This window comes from Plodia interpunctella, chromosome 16 (assembly GCF_027563975.2).
Source record: "Plodia interpunctella isolate USDA-ARS_2022_Savannah chromosome 16, ilPloInte3.2, whole genome shotgun sequence".
In the NCBI taxonomy this organism is placed as follows: Eukaryota; Metazoa; Arthropoda; class Insecta; order Lepidoptera; family Pyralidae; genus Plodia; species Plodia interpunctella.
Genome location: NC_071309.1, coordinates 5,335,737 through 5,359,984, shown reverse-complemented (window position 1 = coordinate 5,359,984; position 24,248 = coordinate 5,335,737). Strand labels below are relative to the sequence as shown.

At 35.0% G+C, this 24,248-nt stretch overlaps 3 protein-coding genes across 7 annotated transcripts in view; 2 read left to right on the top strand and 1 right to left on the bottom strand.

The window, feature by feature from the left end:
• Positions 1 to 17,377, top strand: part of toc (toucan) — a 56,464-nt gene extending 39,087 nt beyond the window's left edge. For both annotated transcript variants that reach the window (XM_053756475.1, XM_053756476.1), the window contains 7 exons: positions 11,875 to 12,065; positions 12,361 to 12,493; positions 12,876 to 13,006; positions 13,433 to 13,678; positions 14,020 to 14,319; positions 14,435 to 14,667; positions 15,210 to 17,377. In XM_053756475.1, coding sequence (XP_053612450.1) covers positions 11,875 to 12,065; positions 12,361 to 12,493; positions 12,876 to 13,006; positions 13,433 to 13,678; positions 14,020 to 14,319; positions 14,435 to 14,667; positions 15,210 to 15,429 — 1,454 coding nt within the window. In that variant the 3' untranslated portion in view covers positions 15,430 to 17,377. The remainder of the gene's footprint in view (positions 1 to 11,874; positions 12,066 to 12,360; positions 12,494 to 12,875; positions 13,007 to 13,432; positions 13,679 to 14,019; positions 14,320 to 14,434; positions 14,668 to 15,209) is intronic.
• alc (alicorn) overlaps positions 1 to 24,248 on the bottom strand; it is a 144,237-nt gene that overhangs the window by 33,345 nt on the left and 86,644 nt on the right. The window lies entirely within an intron of this gene.
• Positions 18,506 to 22,506, top strand: LOC128676394 (lipase member H-B-like). 4 transcript variants are annotated; one of them, XM_053756483.1, is made up of 8 exons: positions 18,510 to 18,803; positions 19,161 to 19,206; positions 19,292 to 19,401; positions 19,834 to 19,994; positions 20,334 to 20,482; positions 20,961 to 21,184; positions 21,435 to 21,597; positions 22,283 to 22,506. In XM_053756483.1, exons 1-8 carry the CDS (start codon positions 18,761 to 18,763, stop codon positions 22,350 to 22,352), a joined length of 966 nt encoding a protein of 321 aa, XP_053612458.1. In that variant the 5' UTR covers positions 18,510 to 18,760; the 3' UTR covers positions 22,353 to 22,506. The 4 variants fall into 4 exon arrangements, with proteins under 4 accessions (XP_053612462.1, XP_053612458.1, XP_053612459.1 ...); XM_053756484.2 differs by lacking the exon at positions 18,510 to 18,803 and adding an exon at positions 18,891 to 18,953; XM_053756486.1 differs by lacking the exon at positions 18,510 to 18,803 and adding an exon at positions 18,902 to 18,987.

The following is a 24,248-nucleotide window of genomic DNA, read 5'->3' as shown; positions in this document are numbered from 1 at the left end:
CGCGTTGCATTTATCAGTAATCCCGTTTTTGTTCAGCTAATTTATTCCCATACATATTACTTAGTACTTTCACATAGATTAGCAATGTACACAGGACTGAACTGATTTCTCTTTGTATGGTTTATTACAAGCTTAACTTTATTTTTATGACTACTTATACATTAATTATTGTACACTTTGATGTGTGAGAACTTGATGTGGTCACATTGAAGTTCTTGTCTGGTTAAGATATTGTTGATGTCTGCTATAAATATATATAAAAACTTCATTTTCTACTACTATGTATTAGCTAGAAAAAACACATCTAAATTATCAAATTTAATTCCTGTTATTTTTGGACATGGTCGAGCTAAAGCTAGTGCATAGGCAATCTGCTTTGCTAGGTAAATGTTTGATAATAAATTATTTTGAGTTTTCAAAATAGTACATTGGTGTTTATAATTGATAGTTCCTTCGTAATTTTGGGGGGAAATTACTTTGAGTTACTGATGAAGTGAAGTCGTTTCTGTGCGGCATTCGTATACATCCGCCGCGGAACGTGCGCCGATTCTAAAATATTACACAGTCTGTGTAAACTACTCCCGAACATTATGTTATTTATAGCTTTATGGGAATGCTTATGTGGATTTCAATGTCATATGCGAAGTTTGGATATTACGTCTTACAAGTAGCCTGCACTCCCAGAAGTTTAAAAAATAAGAACAAAACATTTTTTTATGTTTACTTACTAACTTCCCGCAGTTAACTATTCCCTAGAAACCAGTAAACTTACATTTGTTTACAATAAAACATTAATGCAACCCTTAATTGCAGATAAAATCCTGAACGGTCCACATTAGCAACTGTTTCCAGCCATAAAGCAGGAATGATGCCAATAGACACAATAAATAAAGCAGTTACTTTGCTGAGTGATGAAACTTTGTTTAAAAATAAACGATTTTTTGGATTGGCCGGTTTCACACTCGCCGCACATTTGTCTAAGACAAAATAGACCAGAATTCGGAAATCTTCCGATTTAAATGGGCACTAATGATTAACGTTTCCTTGGCTTGAGTTAGTTTTACCTAGGTATTTATTATTTTTCTTTTATAGGGGTGTCGCAACAAATGTATTTGATTCAATTTTGATCCAGAAATTTAAAGATTTTAATCTTGCAAAATATTTTACTATGTGGCAAGTTTTACAATTTTCTACCGAATTTTCGCATGTTATCTATAGTTTCGTGTACAGATCCACTCACGCTCGTAGCGAACTTTTTAAAATAGAACTTTTTTAGATGTCTACCAATGGCAGACGACGTTCGACGTTTTCAGGGCCGCCCTATAGGACATAATATTATCTCAATACATGTTCTAGTAGATAAACATAGAAAAAGTATTGAAAAAGAAAAAGTATTAAAGGAAAAATATGACACACAGCACAAAGCAGGTTACTTTTAACGTAATTTAAGTTGAGAAATTAGCATTGTGTTTAACTTCTGTAATGAGTACATTTACCGGACATGTTTACATAATTAGGTTCATGAAACAGCAATTCACAACAGTAACACAAACAGTAACGTTTTCATATTTAATACAAACTTGAAATAAATTATATTTTTGCTGACCGAATTGCGAGTTTATGTGTTATGCTGAAGTTTTATATAGTTATTATATTGCAGGTAAATAGACAGCCCTAAATATTTTGACATAGAAAAGTAACAGGTGTGTGCCAAAAGATGACCACCGACATTTCGCTCCTCTCGCAATGATGATTCATCACCTATTCTAAGTTCTGCACATTTTATTTATGATACTACTTGTGTATTTATTTGTGTGTTAGGATTCTATAAACTAATATTAAAAAGTAAAAAGGTTTGATTTACAAAAGAAGCTACTTCTTTACCATATCTTGTCGATTATTATCGCGTGAAAAATGTTGCCAATTTGATCTTTTTAAAATATATAGTTACAGGCAATGTTACGTCATATCAGGATTGATATTCTTAGTTTTTCATAGCTGATACGGGAGCATGTGTTTATTAGGTCAGCTCTAAGTGGTAACAAATATCGGAATAGTCTAGTTAATAATGTCGGAGATTTTAAGAATATCCATTTAGGTTTTCATCTTATAAAATGAACGTAGTTAATTATAAAAAGAAGTTAAGTTAAGTGAAAAACGTTAAAGTTTTCACTGAAGAGAAACTGTGCAAAATGTTGTTATTTTCATTTATGGCTGTGTAATTGGTGTATATGTAGATATTGTAGAAATGGGCCCATGCATACCACAGTACGTTGACCGCTTGTCATAATGCGGACAATTTTCTATTGTTGCCGCGTCATAAAAAGTGAAGTAATTATATCACGTTTCTGTGCTATAAGGTCCTTCATTAATCTATCATGGGAACAGAATAACAGTGGAATTTCCATACAATAGATGTAGTTATGGGTTTCATTTGCATTTTGACGTCTTATGTCCTAAAAGAGAGAGTAAGCAATTCAAGTACATTGGATTCATTCGCAAATTTAAATTTATCGCGTCTCAATAGATTTCATTCATGTATTGCGTGTAAATAAGAACATGATAACTATTAAGACGTAATTTTACAACTGTTCACAAAATCAGCTCCCTGCTATTTATGCAGTTTATTTGTGCCATTTCAAAATAGCGAAATTTCCTAAATTGCGAAAACATATTAGCATGACAATCAAATTAGTTATATTATCATGAATTGCTTTAGCAATATATGAGAGATTAAATCTGTGGAATTGTAAAACACATTCTGTGTATGAAGAAAGTCTGTTTTTCACGTCATGCATATGTATAATGCAGCTAGACGCGTTGGTCACTGGTGCGTAACGTGTACAGTAATGCACTTACAGTTATATTACGAGTAGGATGCGCGTAAAAACAATAAGTATAAATAAATGCTTTCTCAACTCGAGTACAAGTTTAATTTTGTCAAAAACTTACAGAACATTTTGGACATCTGAATTAGTTTTTTATAAAGTTAACTGAAAAGACAATATTCAAAAGTTAAGCATGGAACTTTTTACTTTTATTATATTGAAATTTATACATAATATGGATCAGCTAACTGTATGATAAAATACACCAGTTCAATACATGGTTCTGAGTCGATAAAATGGTAAAATAATGGATAGTTAATTGTAAAATAACAAAAAAATGGCTTGATTGCTTCCTGTGACATTAATAAAAATCTTTTGCAACTTGTCCACATGCGCAATTCGACCCGAAACTGTTTATATATATATAGCCATACGGTATATAATCACGGTAGGAAGTAAGTAATGACTATTGTATATTATACGGAACTAACGGATTCATTGGCAGTTGGCATGAAATAACAATATTTCAGAAATGACACTTCGTACTATTTTCCTCAACTAAAACTTTATTTTTGTTTGTGACATACGTTGCCGCATCCAAATGCGAACTTTCTATAAATTAGTTGCATACAACTGACCAGACATGATGTAATAAATACTGAAACAATAAAAGTTACGCGCAGAAAGCATTCCTAGCAGTCGGTTAAAAGTATGCAGTTATTATATGACAGGAATTTACAAGATGGATAGAAAAATAACTTCTGTACCCTCATTGTCTTGTAGCATGGTCAGTATTCTCTGCGCGTCACAAATAGTTTCCGGTCGTACACTTAAACCAGTATGCGTTAATTGTCCCTCGAATTAAGCATGCCTTGTGAGGAACATGCGTTTTCGTATGCCTAATTACTTAGGCTAAGTGCACACCAGGACACCAGAAGAAAGTAATAAATGTAGTCTTCTGGACGCGCGGCATTGCCCTAACCACAATATACATGACATATCATTGTATAGTATAAAACAAAGTCGCCCTCCGCGTCTGTCTGTTTCTAAGCTTTCATGTTTTTTAAACCATACAACTGATTTTGATGAAGTTTTTACTAGTTTTATATATTATAAATATAATATATATTATAGTCCTCGTGCGAAGCCAGGCCTGGTCGCTAATAAATACGAGTACATGCAAAAATAATTAAAATTGAGCATTGATACAGTTCCAACTTTTTATATAGTTCAAAATTCTGAAATAGTGTGAATCTTGAAGTATATAAATGTGAATGAGTCTATAAAATTATTCTCAATAAAAACAATACCTAAGTTGTTAATTCAAGAAATTAAGATGAGAATGTTTGTTCTTGTGATTGACCAGTCAGCGAGAAAGCTGGCCCAGACTGCTCCACATAGGAACTTGAGCATGAAGTATATTACGTGTGTAATTTACTCAACATTAGTATGATAAAGTACCGTGTTTCTAACGTTATGATTGCACCCTTTCTTACTTTTTATTCTTTTCATTACGTTACTAATTTAATTAACACAGAAAGTAGATTCAATAGTCATATTTGATATGAAAATTATGTATTTAATATTAATGTAGTTATGAATATACTGAATGTAAATTATAATCATTACGAAGCTATAGTTTTTGCTATGATCAGATTCGAATAAGTCAGCAATTACTTATTTTATGACATGGAAAATATTACAACACAGCATAACAGAAAATACGCATATCATTGTTTGTAAGAATCAGGAAATAATGTTGTAATTTTACTGGCATCAGTCCAAAGCTAGTTACCAAGTCTATCTTGTTTCTCAACTTTCTTGTCTACTACATATACGTACGTACATTGAACTGCAGTTCAAAAGGGAAAAGTTGCGTACATTTTCCGTAAGTATGCATTTGTAGTATAGATTCCTTTCAAATATTGACGTACCTTCCGCCACGCAACTTTTCGCTGGACACCTGATCATTATTATCTTTATAAACCTAAAATCCGCATCTCTTAACCTGTGTTCTAGAAGATTAGCTCAGTCATGGACTTCAAATATTTTCTTTTCAAACATTCTGCTTTCTGTTGATCGAAGTCAATGAAGCTTCACTACAGGCAACGCCAGTCCACCTCACATCGTGACGCGGTACGCACGTTCTCCTCGTGTATTGTTGTGTAGTGTCAAACATTTGGGCCAACATTCAGCCATGGATGTACGGAGTGAAGTGTTGACTGAGAGTGGATTAACATTACGGCTTAGCATGAGCTAGTGTCGTCTTAGCAAATGTTTGTGGACGGGCGAGGTTAGTCCTATGTTGTTGCGTGTCATATATTTTTTACGCAATGTATGCTAATGTTCTTTGGTTTTAGTTCTTCTTGTAATGACTTGACTTATTACGTATGACATAATCAAGTACTTGCACTTGAGGGCCCCTATCTTGTTATATCTATGACGTTTATTAGAACTAGGAACTACCTACTACTTATTAATAATTCAACTGAAATGAATTTCAACAAAATAATTTCAGTCTTGGGCAATTTTCGAAATTACTAGCATTTATTTGCCTCCAGTTTCGTTTGCTCTGTTTTGAGCCAATTATACTTTGCTTCATCATCATCGTACTAAGTAGGTGTGTGTTTTGTTACTTTATTCCATACTTTCACAAATAGGTAGAACTTAAAATTGATTATTCATTACGAAACAGGTAGAGTAGAATATATTCGCATCAGTTTATTGATACTGATTTATAATTCACGCAAATGCATGTTTTGATTGATAAGGTAATACAAAAAAATAGTTTTAACATTTTTTTCTCTTGGTAATTTTCTTGAACTACTTGGCTTTGTTGACTTTCTGACATCTAAACATATGTCGGATTATATATTTATATGAAAGAAAACACCCGGTACATTATGCAAACGTTAGGCAATACTGTTTTTCAATAGTAATTCATATTAACACACCATAAGAACTACTATATTAAAACACGAAAATTACTTTTTCGTTAGGAGAACCGGCACCCTGAAAGTTTCCGCTGGCCTTGACTGCTCCAAGGTCATAGTTTCCACCACCGCTTCCGCTAAGAAAATCATCCCAAAGTTAGGCCATAGTGATGACTACCCTTTGTTTTGGTCGCGTAACGCATGTACTTGCTTTGAATGCGATATTGTTGTTGAATTGATGTCATCATGACGAATTTTGATGAAACAAACCGATTCATTTTTATGGAAGTTTCAGCGATTGTGAGGAAGTTTGATTGAGATTACATAAGTTTGATTTATTAGTATGGATTATAAATAGAACAGGACAAAATTAATATTTTTTTTGTTAGTTCCCTGACCGTCAAATACAGGTTTAATAATAATCAATTTGGCAGGTTTTTCACCGATTATTTTACGTTACATTGGAATGGTGCCAAGCCAAGACATACACAATACCTGTCAATTCGTCAGAGGTTACAAGGTCTCTTGTCTAACTCCACTACGCGCCACCGACAACACGATAATCGTAATAGTTCGGTAGTTCTTATAGTAAGCACATACTTTAAATTGTCCATCAACTATCCGCATCCAAATTAACAGCTACAGCTTCTGATGTTAGATTAGATAGAGGTCCCCCGATTAATTTCGTTTAGAGTTTTTCTAATAACAACTCTTTAGTTGTTATATAATACAACTAAAATTAAATTAAATACTCACATTCACATCTAAAATCTTGATTGTCACACTGATGATGTACATGTAATTTTTGAAGTAATACTTCTATTACTTCAATAATCACAAAACGGACAGTTTATTGTCTTCGCGGTTGTGGAGAATCATCACAGTCTGCTTTCAAACTTTCTCCTATTAAATGTGCATTATTGCATCTTAGCATATTTGCTGCAGCATATTCCAGTTACTCATTCTATGTGGGATATTCTAGTCCCCTGCCAACAGCCTGAGAGTGCTGTCAATATATTCAGGCAAACATCAACTAATCATTTTTTTTTGCAAATTTGCCGTTATTACCGCCGTATAGAAGTCCAGTCCAACTTGATATGCGGTAGAGTGTACTGTATAGCGCCCTTTCTTTATCTGTTGACTTGGCTAAAAGTACCTGTATGGGACTCAATCCGGATAATCAAAGATCTACTCATACTCCTAGCATACAGCTAACATTACGCAGAAAATAAATCAAGATGTCTGACTGTGTAATTACTCGCTGATATGGAGTAGAATTTTTATTTTAACCATAGGTTATTTAAAGAACTCATGGTAGCAAATGGTCTTTAAACAGATCGCGTGAATTCTCGTGACCAACATCACCAACATTTGCGTATCGATTCTGCTTAGTGAGTTACTGTAAAACTTAGCCAGTCACAAAAATTTTTCAATAGTAGCTTTAGTAGCTTTAATTATCACACGACAAAATCGATAGAAACCTCGAAGATTGGGACACCTACTCGGCATAAAGTCACGTCTAGAACGGTGCATTGCCACAAAACTCAATTATAATTGATTATCAATTTGATTTAGTTTTGTTTTTATTTATTGTGATCAGATAGATATTGCGGGTAGAGGATTTTTTACATTGATTATAGGGCGCACAACGAAAATCTAGTACTAACTAGTATCTTACACCAGTTAAATTAGTATTCCTTATCTTTTAATGCATAATTCATGCGTAGTGAGATGACGATGGAGGATAAAGATATCATTCCCAGCTTCGTGTGAATGTGTGAGGATACTATTGTTTTCGTTTGCAATACGACGCCATTGTGTTATAATTTCCAAGTTGCATTGTTGTTGGCGGAAATTGCAAAATTTTGCTTCGTAATTATTTTCATCGAGTCAAAACGTTTTGGAAATATTGAGTACGACTTCGTATGAATACGGACCCATTCCTAGAATTAAATTATCCTAATATCCTATGAGAAACTGTTGTAATTTATACCTAGGTGGTTCGCAGAGCGTTTCGACCGCTGCGGCTGCGCGGTCATTACAATCCGTCAGTTTTCTTGAGGAAGGAATCATTTCCGAAATCATAAAATTGACATTACTACAGTACAGAGTAATTAATGTTAAGTCATATAGTAAAACTCATTTTTGTTTTTGTTAAAATTTGAAAAATTGTAATGACAGCGCGTCTGCAGCGGTCGAAACGCTCTGCGAACCACCCACCTATTTATTTTCACTTGTTTCTTATCAAATTTTGCAAGTTGATGCTCACCTACTTTCGCTTTTTACAACATACAAATATTCCACATCAGCATCGCATCAGTTTTCACATGACAATTCATTATTATGAAAAGCTTAACCCTGTTATTTCTGTCTTTTAAATTTCTTTGTTTCTGTCTTTCTTTATTACTCTCTTTGTTACACCTTTTGTCACCCTACTACGTCACTCACTGTGGCTTCTGATTTTATGAATATAAAGAACATTATTGCGCGAATATAATAAGAAATAAGCACAAAACATTGTATGGCAATTTGCATAAAAAGACAGATTTATTACATACTATAAAGTAGTAGAGAAAACTGACGCACGCAACTCATATATGATTAGCGACAAAAAACAGAAATAATACTTTCTTCCATCGTTAGAAATAATATTTGTACAAAGCGGACAATTACAAAAATCTCTGAAAAAACGTCTTTTTCCGAAATATATTGTAAACTGGTGACAAATGAACTGCAAAAATTGTTTGTAACTTTGATGGTCCACATACAGATCGCAAACACGGATTTTTATGCGGTTTTTGCCAATAGATAGTGTTATTCCTGAGGAAGGTTTAGGTGTATAATTTATTATGTTTTTACCCGAGCGAAGCTGGGACGGGCCGCTAGTATATTATAATTATATGTTTGCCGAACATTAACAGAATAGTGCAGGGCAGTCCATTAGTGTCTATATAACTTGGCTCGCCAGTATATCATGTCAGACGGAATGTAGGGTGATATCGAAGTCGTAAACGTCGAGCGCGTGCACGTAAATGCGTTTGGAATCGCAATTGGGGCCCACATGTCGATACGTAAGTATTCCAATGTGACATGTTTACAATTTAATGCCGGTTACATCCGTATCGACGAAAATCAAACGGGTCTTTGTTTTTAAACTTTCTAGTAAAAAAATATGGGAAAGAAATCTGTATGAATCTACTTCAAAAATCATTAAAAATCTCATAGATTTTATTCAAAGATTCTTTATGACATTTTAGCCGAGTACTAAATTTCATCGAAATCTGTTCATTGACTTTCTAATCTTCACTCACTCCACGCATTCAAAATTCCGCATTTATTATATTAGTAATATAATATGGTAGTACCTACTTAGTATTGAAAGAATAATATACTCAAATTAATATATCTTTATTGCAATACGTGTGTACAAGTTTCAACAGTTTACCTTTTCAAGTAGGCAATGTACTTTTACATATTTGAGTAGTAGGTTCATACAAACAAAATTCATCTTAATTGCATTAGAAGCAAACACAATAGGCTGTAGACAATTTTTATGAATATTTAATGGCAAAAACACCAGTGAAAGAAATACTATGATAATAAATGACAAAGCTTTCAAAGATATGACTAAAATAAAATCACCCATTTTGGAAATGACACGTAGAAGTGACGTCACGACGTGAAAAATGTCATACTTTTTGAAAATGGACTTTCCAAGCAATTTTAAATCTTTGTATAATATGTTCCATCTTCATAATTATCAGGATAATCCTAAATATATCTATTTATTTAATTAATTTGGTAGTATTGTAATTAAGAATAGTGCAAGTTTTATTTATTTATTTATTAAGATAATCCACAGTTGCTGTCAAGCTATAAAGATGACGGTCAATGCGTTGGGCAAATGACCCTTCTAGGGCGGGCGGACGTCGCGGCGGCCCCCTGACATACATACAAACAAACTAAATTTAGATTTGTGATTCTCACACTGACAGTGCATGCTAGACGCTAAACATTTGAAGTATTTTTAGCTCAGAAAAAGAAAAAAAAATTTTTTTGAGATATTCAAATTGGTACCTACCTACTCGTATGTTATGTGCTACGTTTTTATCAATTTGTAAGTAAGCATAAGTTAGATTAAATAAAACCTAAAATAAAGGAATGTCTTGATGACAGTGTATATTAATATGTTGTAATGACTTTTGTAAATCATGTTATCTGTAGTAACGTATTTTGTCAAATACCCAATGTATTTAGGTTTATGATGAGAATACAGGGGTTTCGCCATAGAAAACGTATTTAAAGTATATTTTCATAGGTAACATTATTTTAAAAAAGCAATGTTCAAGTTTAAGTGTACTACGATAATGATAAGAAAATATAGAAACAAGTTCTGATAAGATTTCTTGGAGAATGTTAATGTAGCGTGGCAGATGCTGTATGAGAAATATAATCAGACTTCGTAATATAACAGAGAGATTTAGGTCTCTGTGACAGTTCTGAGAGAAATCATCTAGTTGTTGCCAAAATTACATAAATAGGAACTGCGCCATTATTACCTTTAGCCAATATGCATCTGATAAATAAATATAAAGTATACAGTAAATAAAATGTAGTAAGACTTTATACTATGGTAAAACTTATAGTAATACATGTAGTGATACTTGTAGTAAAACCGAATGTATAAATTATCGAAATGTCAATTTCACAAACACGTATTTATTCAGTTGCGTGATTCAAAACAATCTACACATTGCATATTAATTCTAGTATGTATTTGAAAGTGTTCATACTCGTATAATGTACTATAATTTATTCATCAAACTGTCAGCAATCAGTTGGTCAAACGCAGTATGGTATGGATGTGTAGGCGCATCATTCTTTTGTACTTCTATTACGATTCGTATAGGGTTATCGCATTAAAGTTTTGATGGATATGCCATGATGCCCTTTCCGGGTGAGATTCACTTTATACAGAAATTCACTTTATACAAAACTTCGAATATAGTACCTATTTATGCTTTTTGTATAAAAGCCGCTATTTAGAATACAAAAAGCACTAAACAATAAATAAGCACTTTATTATAAATAATTTTTAAAATTAAAATGATTCTAGCATGATATTCCGAACAAACACGTGGAAATTTTAAAATGTTATAAGTAATACAAATTTAGTTAAGTGACAACCCTAAGGGTTTGTTAATTTGACGTTTCAACGTTCCCAATTGGAACCCACGCGCCGCCCGCCACTGACCCTCCGGCCATTCATAAAGTTACTATTGAGACATCATCCGCCATAATAATTACGACCATCGAATGCTTTGGTACAACAACGTTATGTACTCGTATTGAACCAGTTACAGATGTTATTGCGAAAAGGTCTTTTAGAATTAGAAGCTACCGGTGAAATTAACCTGATTATAGATTTTTATAAACTACTAGCGATCCGAGCTGGTTTCGCTCGGGCAAAATACACTTAAACCTTCCTCAGGAATCAAACTGTCTATTGGTGAAAACTCCATGAAAATTCAGGCAGACAGACAGATGCGACAGGTGGCTTAGTTTTATAATATATAGGTATCGTACACAATCGCGACTACTACTTACCACCTTTATTACGGGACCGCTCATGTCTTCACTATCATTGCAAATATGCAAAATTGGGAAATATCCCAAGCCCTTCACTAGGATGCTATGCTACACGTTATGTTTTTGTTATGTAACGGAAATAGGCGCTGTTCATTGCTGCATCGGTTAATGAAGCGTGGCAACGCGTGTCTAGTCTACCGCACCGGTGTAATGCGTGGGAACATCATTTTATTTTCGAATGCTCGTGGTCTGACATAAAATGTTTGTCTAAAATTAATTTGATTGACCTAAAATTAATTATTTCCTAATTGACATAATAAATCGTATTTTGGTAAAAATAAATAAAAAAATTATAAACATTGAAATTGGGTCGAAGTTTTCATTGTTTCCAAGATCTCCTTGTTTCCAAGATAATTCCATTAATAATTAAAGCAGATACTCATGTAAGATAAAAATTGGCTAGTTATTATCATGGTAGGTGTATGTTAAAATTATTGTTTTTTTAATTGGTGTTTTTATTACAGAGCCGCCGCGGGTGGCTGCAGCGATCGGGCCTCGTGGGAAGCGCGTGCAAACGCCACAGCCGGTCCGCACGCCGCCGGTAACGCTCACTGCTCCGCTGCCTGCCCCGCCCCGAGAACAAGCAGTAGCGCTTGCACACGCTGCTAAAGGTGTTGAAGCGTTGGGCGTTTTAGTCCAATATTTGGTGTTCCGTGTAAGTACTTATGAAGTAATTAACTATCTGTGTTCAACTTTTGTTAAGTTTGTTGACATTACTGCATAGTATAAAATATAGTCGCCCTCAATATCTGCTTAGAACAGACGTTTAAAGGAACCACGTCTTTTAAACCACGCAACGGATTTTCTTGTATTTTCTTCAAAGCTACTTAGATGATTTACTCCCGAAGATTTATACATACATGAATGACTAATAATGAATAAATTACATATCAAAATAATTAAACGACAAATTCTTAATATGCGCTAATTAAATAAATATTTGATTTCAGTTGGATGCTTTGAGTGGCGGAACTTGGCGCTTAGAGGCGGAAAAATGGCGGGAAATAGCGGCAGTAGAGCGTAGCAGCGCCGCGCGCGCCGACCGCGACCGCCAGCAAAGGGCTCAGAAGGACTTAGATACCAGTGAGTACTCGTACAGATAAATCATCTGAATCCAGAATTCACTTCCTTATAGTTTGGTTCTCGGTACTGTTATGGCAGTTTTATGTTGTGAAAGTGATCATTAAAACTGACAATAGCTATCTTGGAATTTATAACACAGTTTTTATATAGTTTTACTGGTGTTTTTGTATAAACATGTGATAGTAGCACAAATTTAAAATATAGAAACTACTTCGGAGATTTTGACTAACTTTTGTCACACTTAAATGAAATAACTCAACTTAAATTGTGTCTGAAATTAAGTTAGGCTTTTATTTACTAAGTACCTCAATATTTTTCACCACAAGTGCATTTTTGGTGTTAAATATTTTATACTTACATTCATTTAAATTTTATTCCTTAGTCGCAGAATGCCTGAGCAAGATCTCAGAGTTAGAAATGGAGGTTTCGTCGAAGGAGGAGGCGAACGCTCGTCTCCAAGCGACGCACGTGGAGCAAGTCACAGCATTGGCGAATGATATCAAGGAACTTAAGGTAGCTTATTGTGTTTCTGTTCTTGAAGTTAGTGATACAATTATAAATGATATTTACATTAACAGGAGAAATTACCTTACCTACCACAGCCGATCGACCTATGTAGGTACTTGGTTCCTTCAGTCGAATTTTGAACGAATCCATGTAGAGCAATCAGTTGGGTCTGAAAAGTGCGGGGCGGGCGCTTTCAATGCCATGTGCAAAATTGGAAGCTAAATCAAAAGCTGTAACTTTTGTAAAATAAAATTAATTAACACAGATACAGTGTTCATGTCTTTCATAATTTGTAACAACCCTGCATTGTCAATGCTGGCGGATGTTTCTCCTTTAGCAAAGCCGTCGAACAACTATATGGATTTTGATTAAATTCTGAATATAAGTATAATAAATGGAAATAAAAATAAAAAAAAACATTTTAAATTCCAGGACACCATCGAAACCCTAAAACGTGAAGTTGCGGAAAGTAGAGCGCGACTGCACGCACACAGTGAAATCGAGCGAACTTTGCGAGCGCAGCTGGAAGCGGCGCGAGCGCAGAGCGAGCGGAGCGAACCGCAGCCGGACACCTGCGACGCCGCCTGCGACCCCGTGCGCTGCGACGTTGAGGACTGCGAGCTGAGGTTGACTGCCAATGAGGAACTGAGCACGGATGCCAGTGAATTGGCAGCTGAGGTTAGTAGATATATTTTTGGATGGCCATGTTTGTGGCTTAGATTCAGTTTTAAAATTGCACTGCTTCTAATTTTGTCAATAAAGATTAAGATGTTATTTTTACGTTAATTTTGGGAACTACTGAACGGATTTTGATTTATTATTATTATTATTATTTATCTAGCTATCAAGTCGGTAATTTTGAAAACTGGAACACTTGATGCAGCAGAATTGTTCAGCTTGATAAGGATCTTCTGTTCACGTATAGAAAACTTAGGTTAGGAAAATCTATATTACCTGTAACTATATTAGTATTTCAGTCAGTAACATAAATAATAAATAGCATGTCCGTAATAATTCAGGTGCGATCCCTTCGAGCCGTGATAGAGCTAAAGCAGGCCGAGATGGCGTCCCTGCGCGACGCGCGGTCGGAGCTAGCGGCGGAGCGACAGCGGCGCGCGGCGGCGGAGCGCGAGGCGCGCGCGGCGCGGCACGCGGCCGAGGAGCTGCGCGAGCGCGCGGCGGCGCGACAGCGCGACGCCGAGCGCCTGCGCGACGACCACCGCCGGCTGCGCGACGCCGCCGCGCGCGACCGCGACCACGCCGCGCGCCTCGCCGCGCTCAACGAGGAGCTTCGATACAAGCTCCGACAGAAGTCGCAGGTTTGTGTAATATCTTATTATTCAAATAAATAAAGTTAAATCTAGGCACATGAACCGCAAACCGAACGACCTACTTATTTGTACTTACAATACAAATGAAATGTGCAATCTCCAGGTGGTGTCGCTGCTGGCGGGCGGTGGCTACATGGAGCGCGGGCTGCGCGCGCGCACGAGCTCCGCGGACTCGGTGCGCTCCCCCTCCCCGCCCCCCGACTCCCCGCCCTCGCCGGCCGCCTCGCCCGCGCCCGCCACCCCACCGCTCCCCGCTGTCAAGGGCGTCGTCGAGAAACACGACTCCGTCAGCTGGGTGCTGGAAATTGAAGAGACCCCTGAAGAAGTTGCGTCAAGGTTTGTGGTTGTGGTTTCTACCTTAGTTTACTGGAAATGCCCCAGTTTGGCATAAAGATATGTACCTCTTCAGAATAGACATCTATCATCCACGACCATAGCGAATTAAAGTATATTACTGGTTATTACCTGAAGACCGTCAGAATTCACCGAAAGTGTGTAAAACAAAAGCATTAAACTTTATTGTTCAAAGTAAATAGTCTTGTGTAACTCTCTTCATCAGCATACCTATTTTTTATACATTCATTACCTATTTTTTACTGCAGTTGTATTACTCATGGGAAACTTGCACACCAACTGCATCTAAAGTCTACCAAGTATGTGAATGTAAGGTATACTTGTTGATAAATACACCAGCAAAATCTCACAAGGAATAGTACCCATGTCTGAAATTTAGCGTCATCTTCAACAAATCATCGTTGAGTATAACAGACGCAAAGACTTGAATTTGTCAACTAAATATAGCAGTTAAGCAGTAATACTAAAGTATGACATTGTTTATTGAATTTCACTGCTGAATTCGTTATATGTTTTAATTGCAGACTGGCGCGGCGGTCGTCGTTCCGCGCGGCGTCCTCCCCGAGCGGCGTGAAGCGGCGCGGCGGCGGGTCCCCGGGCGGCGGCTCCCCCGCCCCCGCCTCCCCCGCACCCAACGCCTCCAAGCTCTTCCGGCCTGGAGAACTTGACTTCCCGCCGCCGCCACCACCCCTCAAAGAATCAGCAGGAGAAGCGATCTACATTTACGACGATCGTCAGTATTGAGGATATAAGGAATTTTGGTTTGTGAATTACTAGTCTTGTGGACCGGAATGTCACAATTTACAACTCCACATGAAGAAGACGGCAGTATTCTGTTCCCTGCATGGAACCCACCGGCGAAGCCGTCAAATATACGCTGATTGTTAGTATTGAATGATGAGGAATTTTTGTTCGTGAATTACTAGTCTCGCCCGCGCGTACTGGAATATCACAGGGAATTACACAAAGCTCGACGCAGATGGTGACACCAGCATACGCATTAATCCTCTGAACATTGAAAGACCAAGGCCGGTGCACAAATCAATGTGGAGAGAATAGTCAATGTCAAATATTATGTTTACATCGTATGCTAGTGCTGCACTCTGCAGGGAAAACACCGCTGTAATATTTCCATTTGCAACTCCACGCGAAGAAGTGTGCGTATGTTTTGTATGTAATACGCCTCAACGTTTATAATTACCCGATTTGATATTCTTGCCTGATTATGAATTGCATGACACAGTCATAGATTTAAATAAATGGGACCCGACCGGAATGTTTGCAATTTAGTCTTAAAGTTTTGCTTCATTATTAATTGAAGCCAATACAATATTTATAGATTCATTAATGTACCCAGATCTTTAGATTTCTTAACCTACATTAAGTAATCGAATTTTACGTATTCTCTTACGTAAAAGTGAGCATCTTACCATAACATCAATCTATGAGACACGCGGCAGAGTGTTAGTTCTGAATGTATGTAAAATGAGACGCGGTCGGGCGACGCGACGCGATGCTGCGGTTTGAAGCTCGCCTTCACTCCACCTCACATGAGGTGATACAAATTCAATGCTCTCATAGAATGAGACTTAGCTTGCAGTGATATGATGTTGTTCACGTATGATATTACATTGTAGATATAATATTAAGTACCATTATGCTACGCGTTTAACTTATTCCCTTGTTTTCGTGGGTGTATGTAGTTATTTTTTGGCAGTGGATTAAACTTGAGAAATAAGGTAAATGAGTAACTTCGTTCTAGTATTTTGTAAGTGTGCTTTTCCTAAGATTTCTTAGCCTTGAACATATGTGTAATTCGGCTACGTTTTGAAGGAAAGTGTTATGTACCTGTCAATTGCACCAATAATTAGAATAAACTGTTTAGTCGCAAGATTTTTTTAAAATAATTGCGACATCTCCTCGTCAAAGCATTTTCACATTACTTAAATACAATTATTTTCTTCCATAGAGGCAGGAGGTTATTTTGCTTTCTAATCTATCTCCCATTCTTCTTATACTATCTATAATTTATTTCTTACCTATGTACTTATTTTCATATTTTTATTTATTGGTGCAATTAATCTTGTTTCTGGTTGTTTATTAATAAAAAAATGATTCGAATATTAAATTCTTGCAAAGCCGTCGGCTGGCAGGTTGTTGTCTGCGTTATTTAACAAAAAAGTGATCTTAAATGTTATATCGTTTTGTATCCACTATCGTATTTATATCTTAATTATTATCTACCTATAGTTTATTGTGGTTGTTGGCACTGTATTATTTTTATGTACAAATAACGATTTAAAAGATGAAAAATTTAACATAGTTTTAAGTGAAAATTGTCTTGGAAGTAGGACTGCGATTAGTGTGTCGCTGATTTTGTTAAGATTGATGGATGCTTTTGCAGTGTTTTCTTTGAATTAACATTTTTCACTTTCTTCTTATAACGTTCTAATACATTGGAAAGCTCATCTAAGCCGAACCAAAGAGTCATGATCAACTCTTTGCCACGTTCCTTTGTTTTGCTAAGCAAACGAATATTTGCATGCATAGTAATCCAGGTAAAGTTTGATTTTTTATTTATTTTTAAGTTAAAAGATATAATAATACCATTCCAAATTAAGAAATGTAAGCGATAATAATTATTACTTAATACGAAGGATATTAATATAAAATAAAATAGTATGTTACAGCATGACTTGGTTTTATTTCATACATTTAAACCCCAAAGACGTTATATTGAGATAAAAAGTATAAGTGCTACGTAACCTAAATAAGTATGTTATCCCAGGTGAGACTCATCACTTGTTCATGTGCAAATCCTGAAGAATGGTCCTTGTAAAATAGGTTGGTAGTATGACGCCTAATTTAGATTACGAAATTAGCGGCGTGATAATGTAATTTCGTGACATTAATTTTGTATACAACCAATTACCGTATAACAAATGTATATGTTACTGTAAAAGTCCGTATATAGGTAAATCTTAGGTTTTTTCAGAAAATCTTAGGATTTACCGGTATGGGTTGATAAATGTAAGGATTTTTAAATAATTGACGATTTTTTCGGGCTTTTGCCATTGGAATTTAGTATATGCTAGGTTTTGCTACTGACGGCTGGTAAATGTTGGTTTTGGGAATAAAACAATAATTAATTCATTATTTTTCAGTCAATACCTTACATATTTTTATGTAGGTATCATAATTATGAGAGTAATTAATTTACTAAGTAATTAGTCAGATCCTTACTTATTTTAAATTATTTTCATTTGGTAAGTATTTTTATTTATAAATGTTTTTAACTTTTAAAGGTAATATATTTTAAAGGTAAGTTATAACCTTTAAAATACTTCTTAAATAGTAAAAAATAACAAAAGTAAAATTATTTTCTCCACATTTACCGTGCCTTCAATGTAAATCTTAAGATTTACCAAGTGAATGGTGGTAAAAGTTCGAATCGCAAAATTGTTCGGACTTTTACCATTAAGAGTTGGTAAATCTTAGGTTTTACTGGAATATTTTAGGATTTACCGTAGTTCGTGATTTTACAGTAACATATATAATGTAAAATGTTACAAATAAGTATACAAATTGATATTAGTCGGATATATGCTGAACAGTTGCGCGTCGGTAAATAAAAGAATAATTACCTCATTGAAATGGTGAATTGAATCCCTTCGGCCACGTTGGAAACTATCGTTTGGAAACTGGTTTCCTAATGAATTAAATTCCTAATGAACACTAACATATTTTCAATTGAAAAATATTTTTCACTTATCATAAATTAAATATACTGACCATAGATGGAATGGAATTAGTAGTATTATAATTCCATGATACTGACATTGTTTGATATTCTTATCATTTTAAAATTAAATATTAAACTGACGTAATTGTATTTAAGGTGTGATTAAAACAAAGATAAATTCAAATAAACCGTCTGAAAATCCAAATTGAGATAATGTTTATGATCAACGAAATGTGTCATGGCTGCGACGAAAACTAAGGACATATTGATAGCAGCCCCTATAAAACCATTTAACTAAATGCACATTAAAACATTTCGCTTAAAAAAAGAAAGATGGTTACCAAGTTCTCTTTCGTTTGTTTTTTATTTGGCTATGGTAAGTTTCACAAACATTAAAATTGACCTCTTCAGTAAGTAGGTATACCTACAATCACAAAATACATATTTATGGAATCTGTCATGGACCTATCACACATATTAATGAAATTAATATATTTTTATATGATAATTATTGTGTGAATGAAATGTATGAAAATAGTAATTTGAATAATTTTATATAGGTATAACAATGTAAATTCTTATGATCATGAGAAGTAAAAAAAACAATATCTGAATGGATCGTTAAACTAATTTGTACCGAATGTTTCAAAAGGAACAAAACCAAGTTTAATTAATGTGTAACATTTTTACAGTTCTACTTATTACAAATATAAGTGTTTGTTTTAATTTCCAGTAATGAGTGACAATGACGACATTGCAAAATTGAGATTTTATCAAAGGTAAACCAGTTCTTCTCTTACAAAAAAAAACAATTTTCATTACAAGAATGTACCAATATACTTAAAATTAAATTGAATTTTTCAGATCTTTAGATGAATTTATTGAATTACCATTAGACAAAGCACAAGAAATAGTATCTATGTCATGGTATGATTCAGGAAAAACTACAGTGATATTTGCTCATGGATTTTCAGGTTCGTAATTAAGATTCGCCAGAATCCTTAACATTTCACTTTCATAGCGCAGTAGTACGGTTAATCATTAGAAGTTTGTAATCTATTCATTATTCCATGGACGAGATATATTGGCATAAATATATGAAATTGATCGTTTTATTATTTTTTGTCTTGCTTAAGATTATGTATAAGAAAAAAACAGTATAAGAAAATATAACAATATAGTAATTACGCGTATTAAGGATGTAACAGATCGGTTAACATCATACAGGGAGAAGTGGAGGAGACTGACATTCAGTATCGACTCCACATAAAGTGGGATGAGGGTAGGCTGATGATGACGATTGTAATTACTTGTATACGTATTATTTGGCAATTCACAAAAGATCTTTAGACGATGTATTGAAATACGTAGAATTCTAGCGATCATTTGAACACCTGGATTTCCAGGATTTCCAAATGGTACCGCAGTAACTGTGGTCGTAAATACCTTTTTGAAAGATGGGCGATATAATGTGGCCTTGTTGAACTGGCAAAAGCTGGCCGCTCCGGTGCTGCCCGGCGGTATAGCCAACTCATATCTTAATTGGGCATTTCCTAACTCAAAAAAAGTAAGTATTTTCTACTCGTATAGTGGCAAGGTAAGGTATCATAAATGTACTGTACTAGTTTATTCGTCCGAATTATAATAACAGTAGACATTCGCATATTTTTTAAACAACTAAAGAGGCAAGAAGGCTTGGTGTGAAGTTCCTCCAACCATACAAGCATTGCTGATCCAGAATGAATCATTTCACGCCCTTTTTGAAGAATTCCATGTTGTAAATTCTAGAGAAAACTATGATCTTAAAAAATATGATATCTAACACCTACCGTTAAAGAAAAAAAATATTTTTAAACATTATTTTTAACATCGTATAATTATCTAATAAGTACTTTAACGTTTTCAGTTAGGGGTTGATTTTGCCGAAACACTTGTAAATCTGTCAGCAGCTGGCATCAATCTGAACAAAACGCATCTAGTGGGTCATTCACTCGGCGCGCATATCTTCGGTATCGCCGGTAACACATTAATGGACAAAGGAATCTTATTACCATGGTATTCTTTTTTCTTTAAAAAACTAACTTAATTTTCATAGCACCATTGTTATTGGTTAGAAGTTGCAAAGTACTTACACTCAGCCGCTTTAAAATCTCATGTACATCTGCTTAAATGATAGTTCTGTTGCAGTGTGTGTTTACAATAAATACAATTGAACAATAAGTTCAAACTGTAAGTGTCTATGGTCACGCCCATTTAGACAATGTATGGCAGTCGTATGTAAATATGAAGCCGAATTAATGTATATGTAAATTTAAATAATGACATTAAAAAATTCAAGACTCTAGCGGGAATCGAATCCACGCCCCTGCCTTACCGGGACAGTGCTCTTATAACCCCTTTATGTACTAGCGGTCCGTACTGGCTTCGCTTGGGTAAAAACATAAATTATACACATAAACCTTCCTTAGGAATCACATTATTAGTAACAACCACATGAAAATCCGTTAAGGAGAGGATATGATTTTTGTTCTAGGATAACAGGACTAGATCCCGCCACTGTCGGTTTTGAAAACAAACCTCCGGCGGCCAGGCTTAACCCGAAATCTGCTAACTTTGTATCAGTGATCCACTCAGACCCAAGCAAGTATGGGTACAAAAAATCCCTAGGAACAGTCGATTTCTGGCCTAATTATAGCCTCGGAACAGTTACACAACCTGGCTGTGATAAGAAAAACTATCCCACGTTTTCTCCAGATGGTGAGACAAAAGTAGACCTTATGCCAACTCCACACTGTCGTCGAAATCTGATACATGCGGACGCGAATGCGGGAATATTGCGTAGTTAGTATGTGTGCTTTTATTTATTCATTCACCAATTTATTTATTTATTCACCAATTTATACCCACCGAATCCGCAAAAATTTGGCAAATTGTTCGACGACAGTGTACCGCCGGCACAACAACATTTGAAGTTTCATTGTTGGTCATAAGGTAAGTTTTTTGACAGATTTATGCAATCATAATCGTTGTTGGGAGATATTGGTGGACTCCGTGATTCACCCTGGGACTATCATTGGATGTCACGCGCAAAACTTTCGGAAATGGAGGAAATACACAGAGGAACAAAGACTAGCAGATGTTTTGGAAGTAGGAGTTTTTGCGGAAGACCCGTGAGTAGTGCTATTATCTGTTCATCGGTCTCTTAATAGTCGTATTCCTGATGGCTGAGGGTCGTGGTCATTACGTGGATGAAACACACAACTTTCTTGGCATTATTAATGGAGTGATTTGCCATTGCCTTCTCCATTTCACACACAAGTTAATAATAATCAAACAGTGTGCAGGTTTCCTCACGATGTTTTTCTTCACCGGAACCTTCCTTGTTCATCAGTAGGTAGTCGTGTAAAAGTCAGATGTCTGTAGGCGAATTTCATAAAATTGTACACCTGTATTATTCTAACAAAGGAGTCAAATTTCACAAGAGTTCCTTTATTTCCGTTTTATGTCAAATTAAACACAGATTTGACGACCTCGCTGGCGCAGTGGTAAAGTTCTTGCTACTGAACCGAGAGTTCCCGGGTGCGATCTCCGGTCGGGTCATGATGGAAAATGATCTTCTTCTGATTGGCCCGAGTCTTGGATGTTTATCTATATATGTATTTGTTATAAAATATAGTATCGTTGAGTTAGTATCCCATAACACAAGTGTCGAACTTACTCTGGGGCTAGCTTAATCTGTGTGATTCGTTCTAATATATTTATTTATAGATTGTATAGAAACTATGTATACACGGGTACTACGTTATCGACTGCAATATATATTAGGTATATGTAGGTCTTTTTTTTCTTTTCCAGTTTACCAGGAAACTACTATTTCATTACTAATGCAGAGTCTCCATATGGACTTGGAGTGGATGGGTTATAACGAAGCATATCTTTTTACTATATGATTAAGTACCTACAGAGTGTATGATTTTAATAAATAGTTAACAAAATAGAAAGTGGTTGTGATAAAGAAGTTATTGGAAGCGATAATAAAATTTATGTCTAATCGTCTATAAATTTATTCTACTTACATATTAAGTTGTATTTATTCTTCTTATATTTACTTCATGCATTCATATTTTATTTCCAACGTAACAAGGGGCTAGTAAATGCCAAATTTGAAAAAAAAAGTCACTCTCCAGCTCTAAGCTTAATTGCATATAATAGAGTAGCAAGATTACTACGTGAAATATCGATATCGGGCCAATCTAGTTTATAAATCAGTGTGATTTGGAAGATCTAGACAGTTCGCAGTTATTTGAGTAGGGTAACCAAGCTATCCACTTTATCTTATTCGAGCGAGTAGCGAGATATAAAATTGGAGAAGCTTTTAGAAACATTATTCTTTACAGCCATCCTAACTCTACTATTACTACTATTAAGTTTTAGTACTTAAATAAAATGTAGTATTTTAAGTTTCTAAGTATTTTACATTAATTCAACTCTTCTGCTCCTTTTCGTTACAATTTCGTGGAAAATGATTGAAGGTAAGAAAGTACACGACTCAGTTGTTTTACCATGTTTTAAGCAAATATAGTTATGATTATGATAATTGTTTCATAATACTCTCTATCATCTCTCTGGGCATTTTCCCGGTTTCTTCATGAGCCGTTGGGTATTGGAGCCCAAGGACCGCATTCCTATTTTTGTTTTTCCTACGATGTTGTAAACACGTGTTTTTGCAAAATATTTTTGTCTTTAAATTGGCCAGTTTATGATTAGTTTCGTAGTAAAATCTTAATAGGTATATTAAATTTAAGCTAAACAAATTGTTAGGTGACAAACATAAATAATATACATAACGGTGCCCATTTTCGAATAAGTGATAATCATAGCTGCAAATGTCTGCTCTAAACTCGGGCCTCCAAACTTAGTATCGGGCACGGTCACTGACTTTCATCAAATGTTTCACATTCGCCGAGTTGACGAGTAAATCGAGCACATATAGAGCTTTAGTTTTAACTTTCTTCGACAAAACATATGCGAAACGTTGTCTTAAATTATAAACGACATTATTATGCGATTTGATCAGAATCTTTTTGTATCAATGTTTTCTTTTATTTTAAAACGTACAGTCATATGCCCATCAATCTCTAATATAGACCACTCGCCCGTGTGTTCGACTAATATAAACTATTTATTTGCTTTTAAAAACCTACAACCTAAACTACAGTTCCATAAATATTTATGTGGCTGTGTTGTCCCTAACAGTTAAAGTTATTAAAGTAAACTTGTTAATAATTACGAAACATATTAAAAACATATGTTTTGTGTAGTTACTTACTTACCTACTTATTTTGTAGATACTACATCCCAGAAATATATTTTGTAGCTATTTAATTACGTCTTGACATCAATCGTAAAGTAACGTCGACACTTGAACTTAGGTAGTTATACTATTTAAAATATATATAATAAGCACTGTAATCAAGAATAAACATAAAAAATGTGTTTATTCAACAGTGATCATATAGTTTTTAGAATCATACATAATATTCTACGATTTTCAATTTGACTTGAAAAGTGTATAAATGTAAATATAAATGTCTGATTTCTTGTTAAATCATTCTGAGCTGCTGAGTGAATATGAGTTTTTATTGTCGATTTCATTATCGGAAGCTATATACGGATCAGTAAAATGCGTCATAGTAATTGTCAGCATGGTCAAGCACCGGTAGGATATGATACATAAAACAATAATTTATAATGTTTAATGCTAATCGCAGCTGTTAAATATTAAAGCCTATTAACAAATGTAGGTTAAAATAAAAGAAGA

What these genes read in the sequence shown, in the direction of transcription:
- LOC128676394 (XM_053756483.1), top strand. Translation starts at nt 18,761, where the DNA reads ATGGTTACCAAGTTCTCTTTCGTTTGTTTTTTATTTGGCTATG. An exon ending in AAATTGAGATTTTATCAAAG is followed by an intron (nt 19,207 to 19,291) that starts GTAAACCAGTTC and finishes TGAATTTTTCAG; the next exon opens with ATCTTTAGATGAATTTATTG. An exon ending in ATTTGCTCATGGATTTTCAG is followed by an intron (nt 19,402 to 19,833) that starts GTTCGTAATTAA and finishes CTGGATTTCCAG; the next exon opens with GATTTCCAAATGGTACCGCA.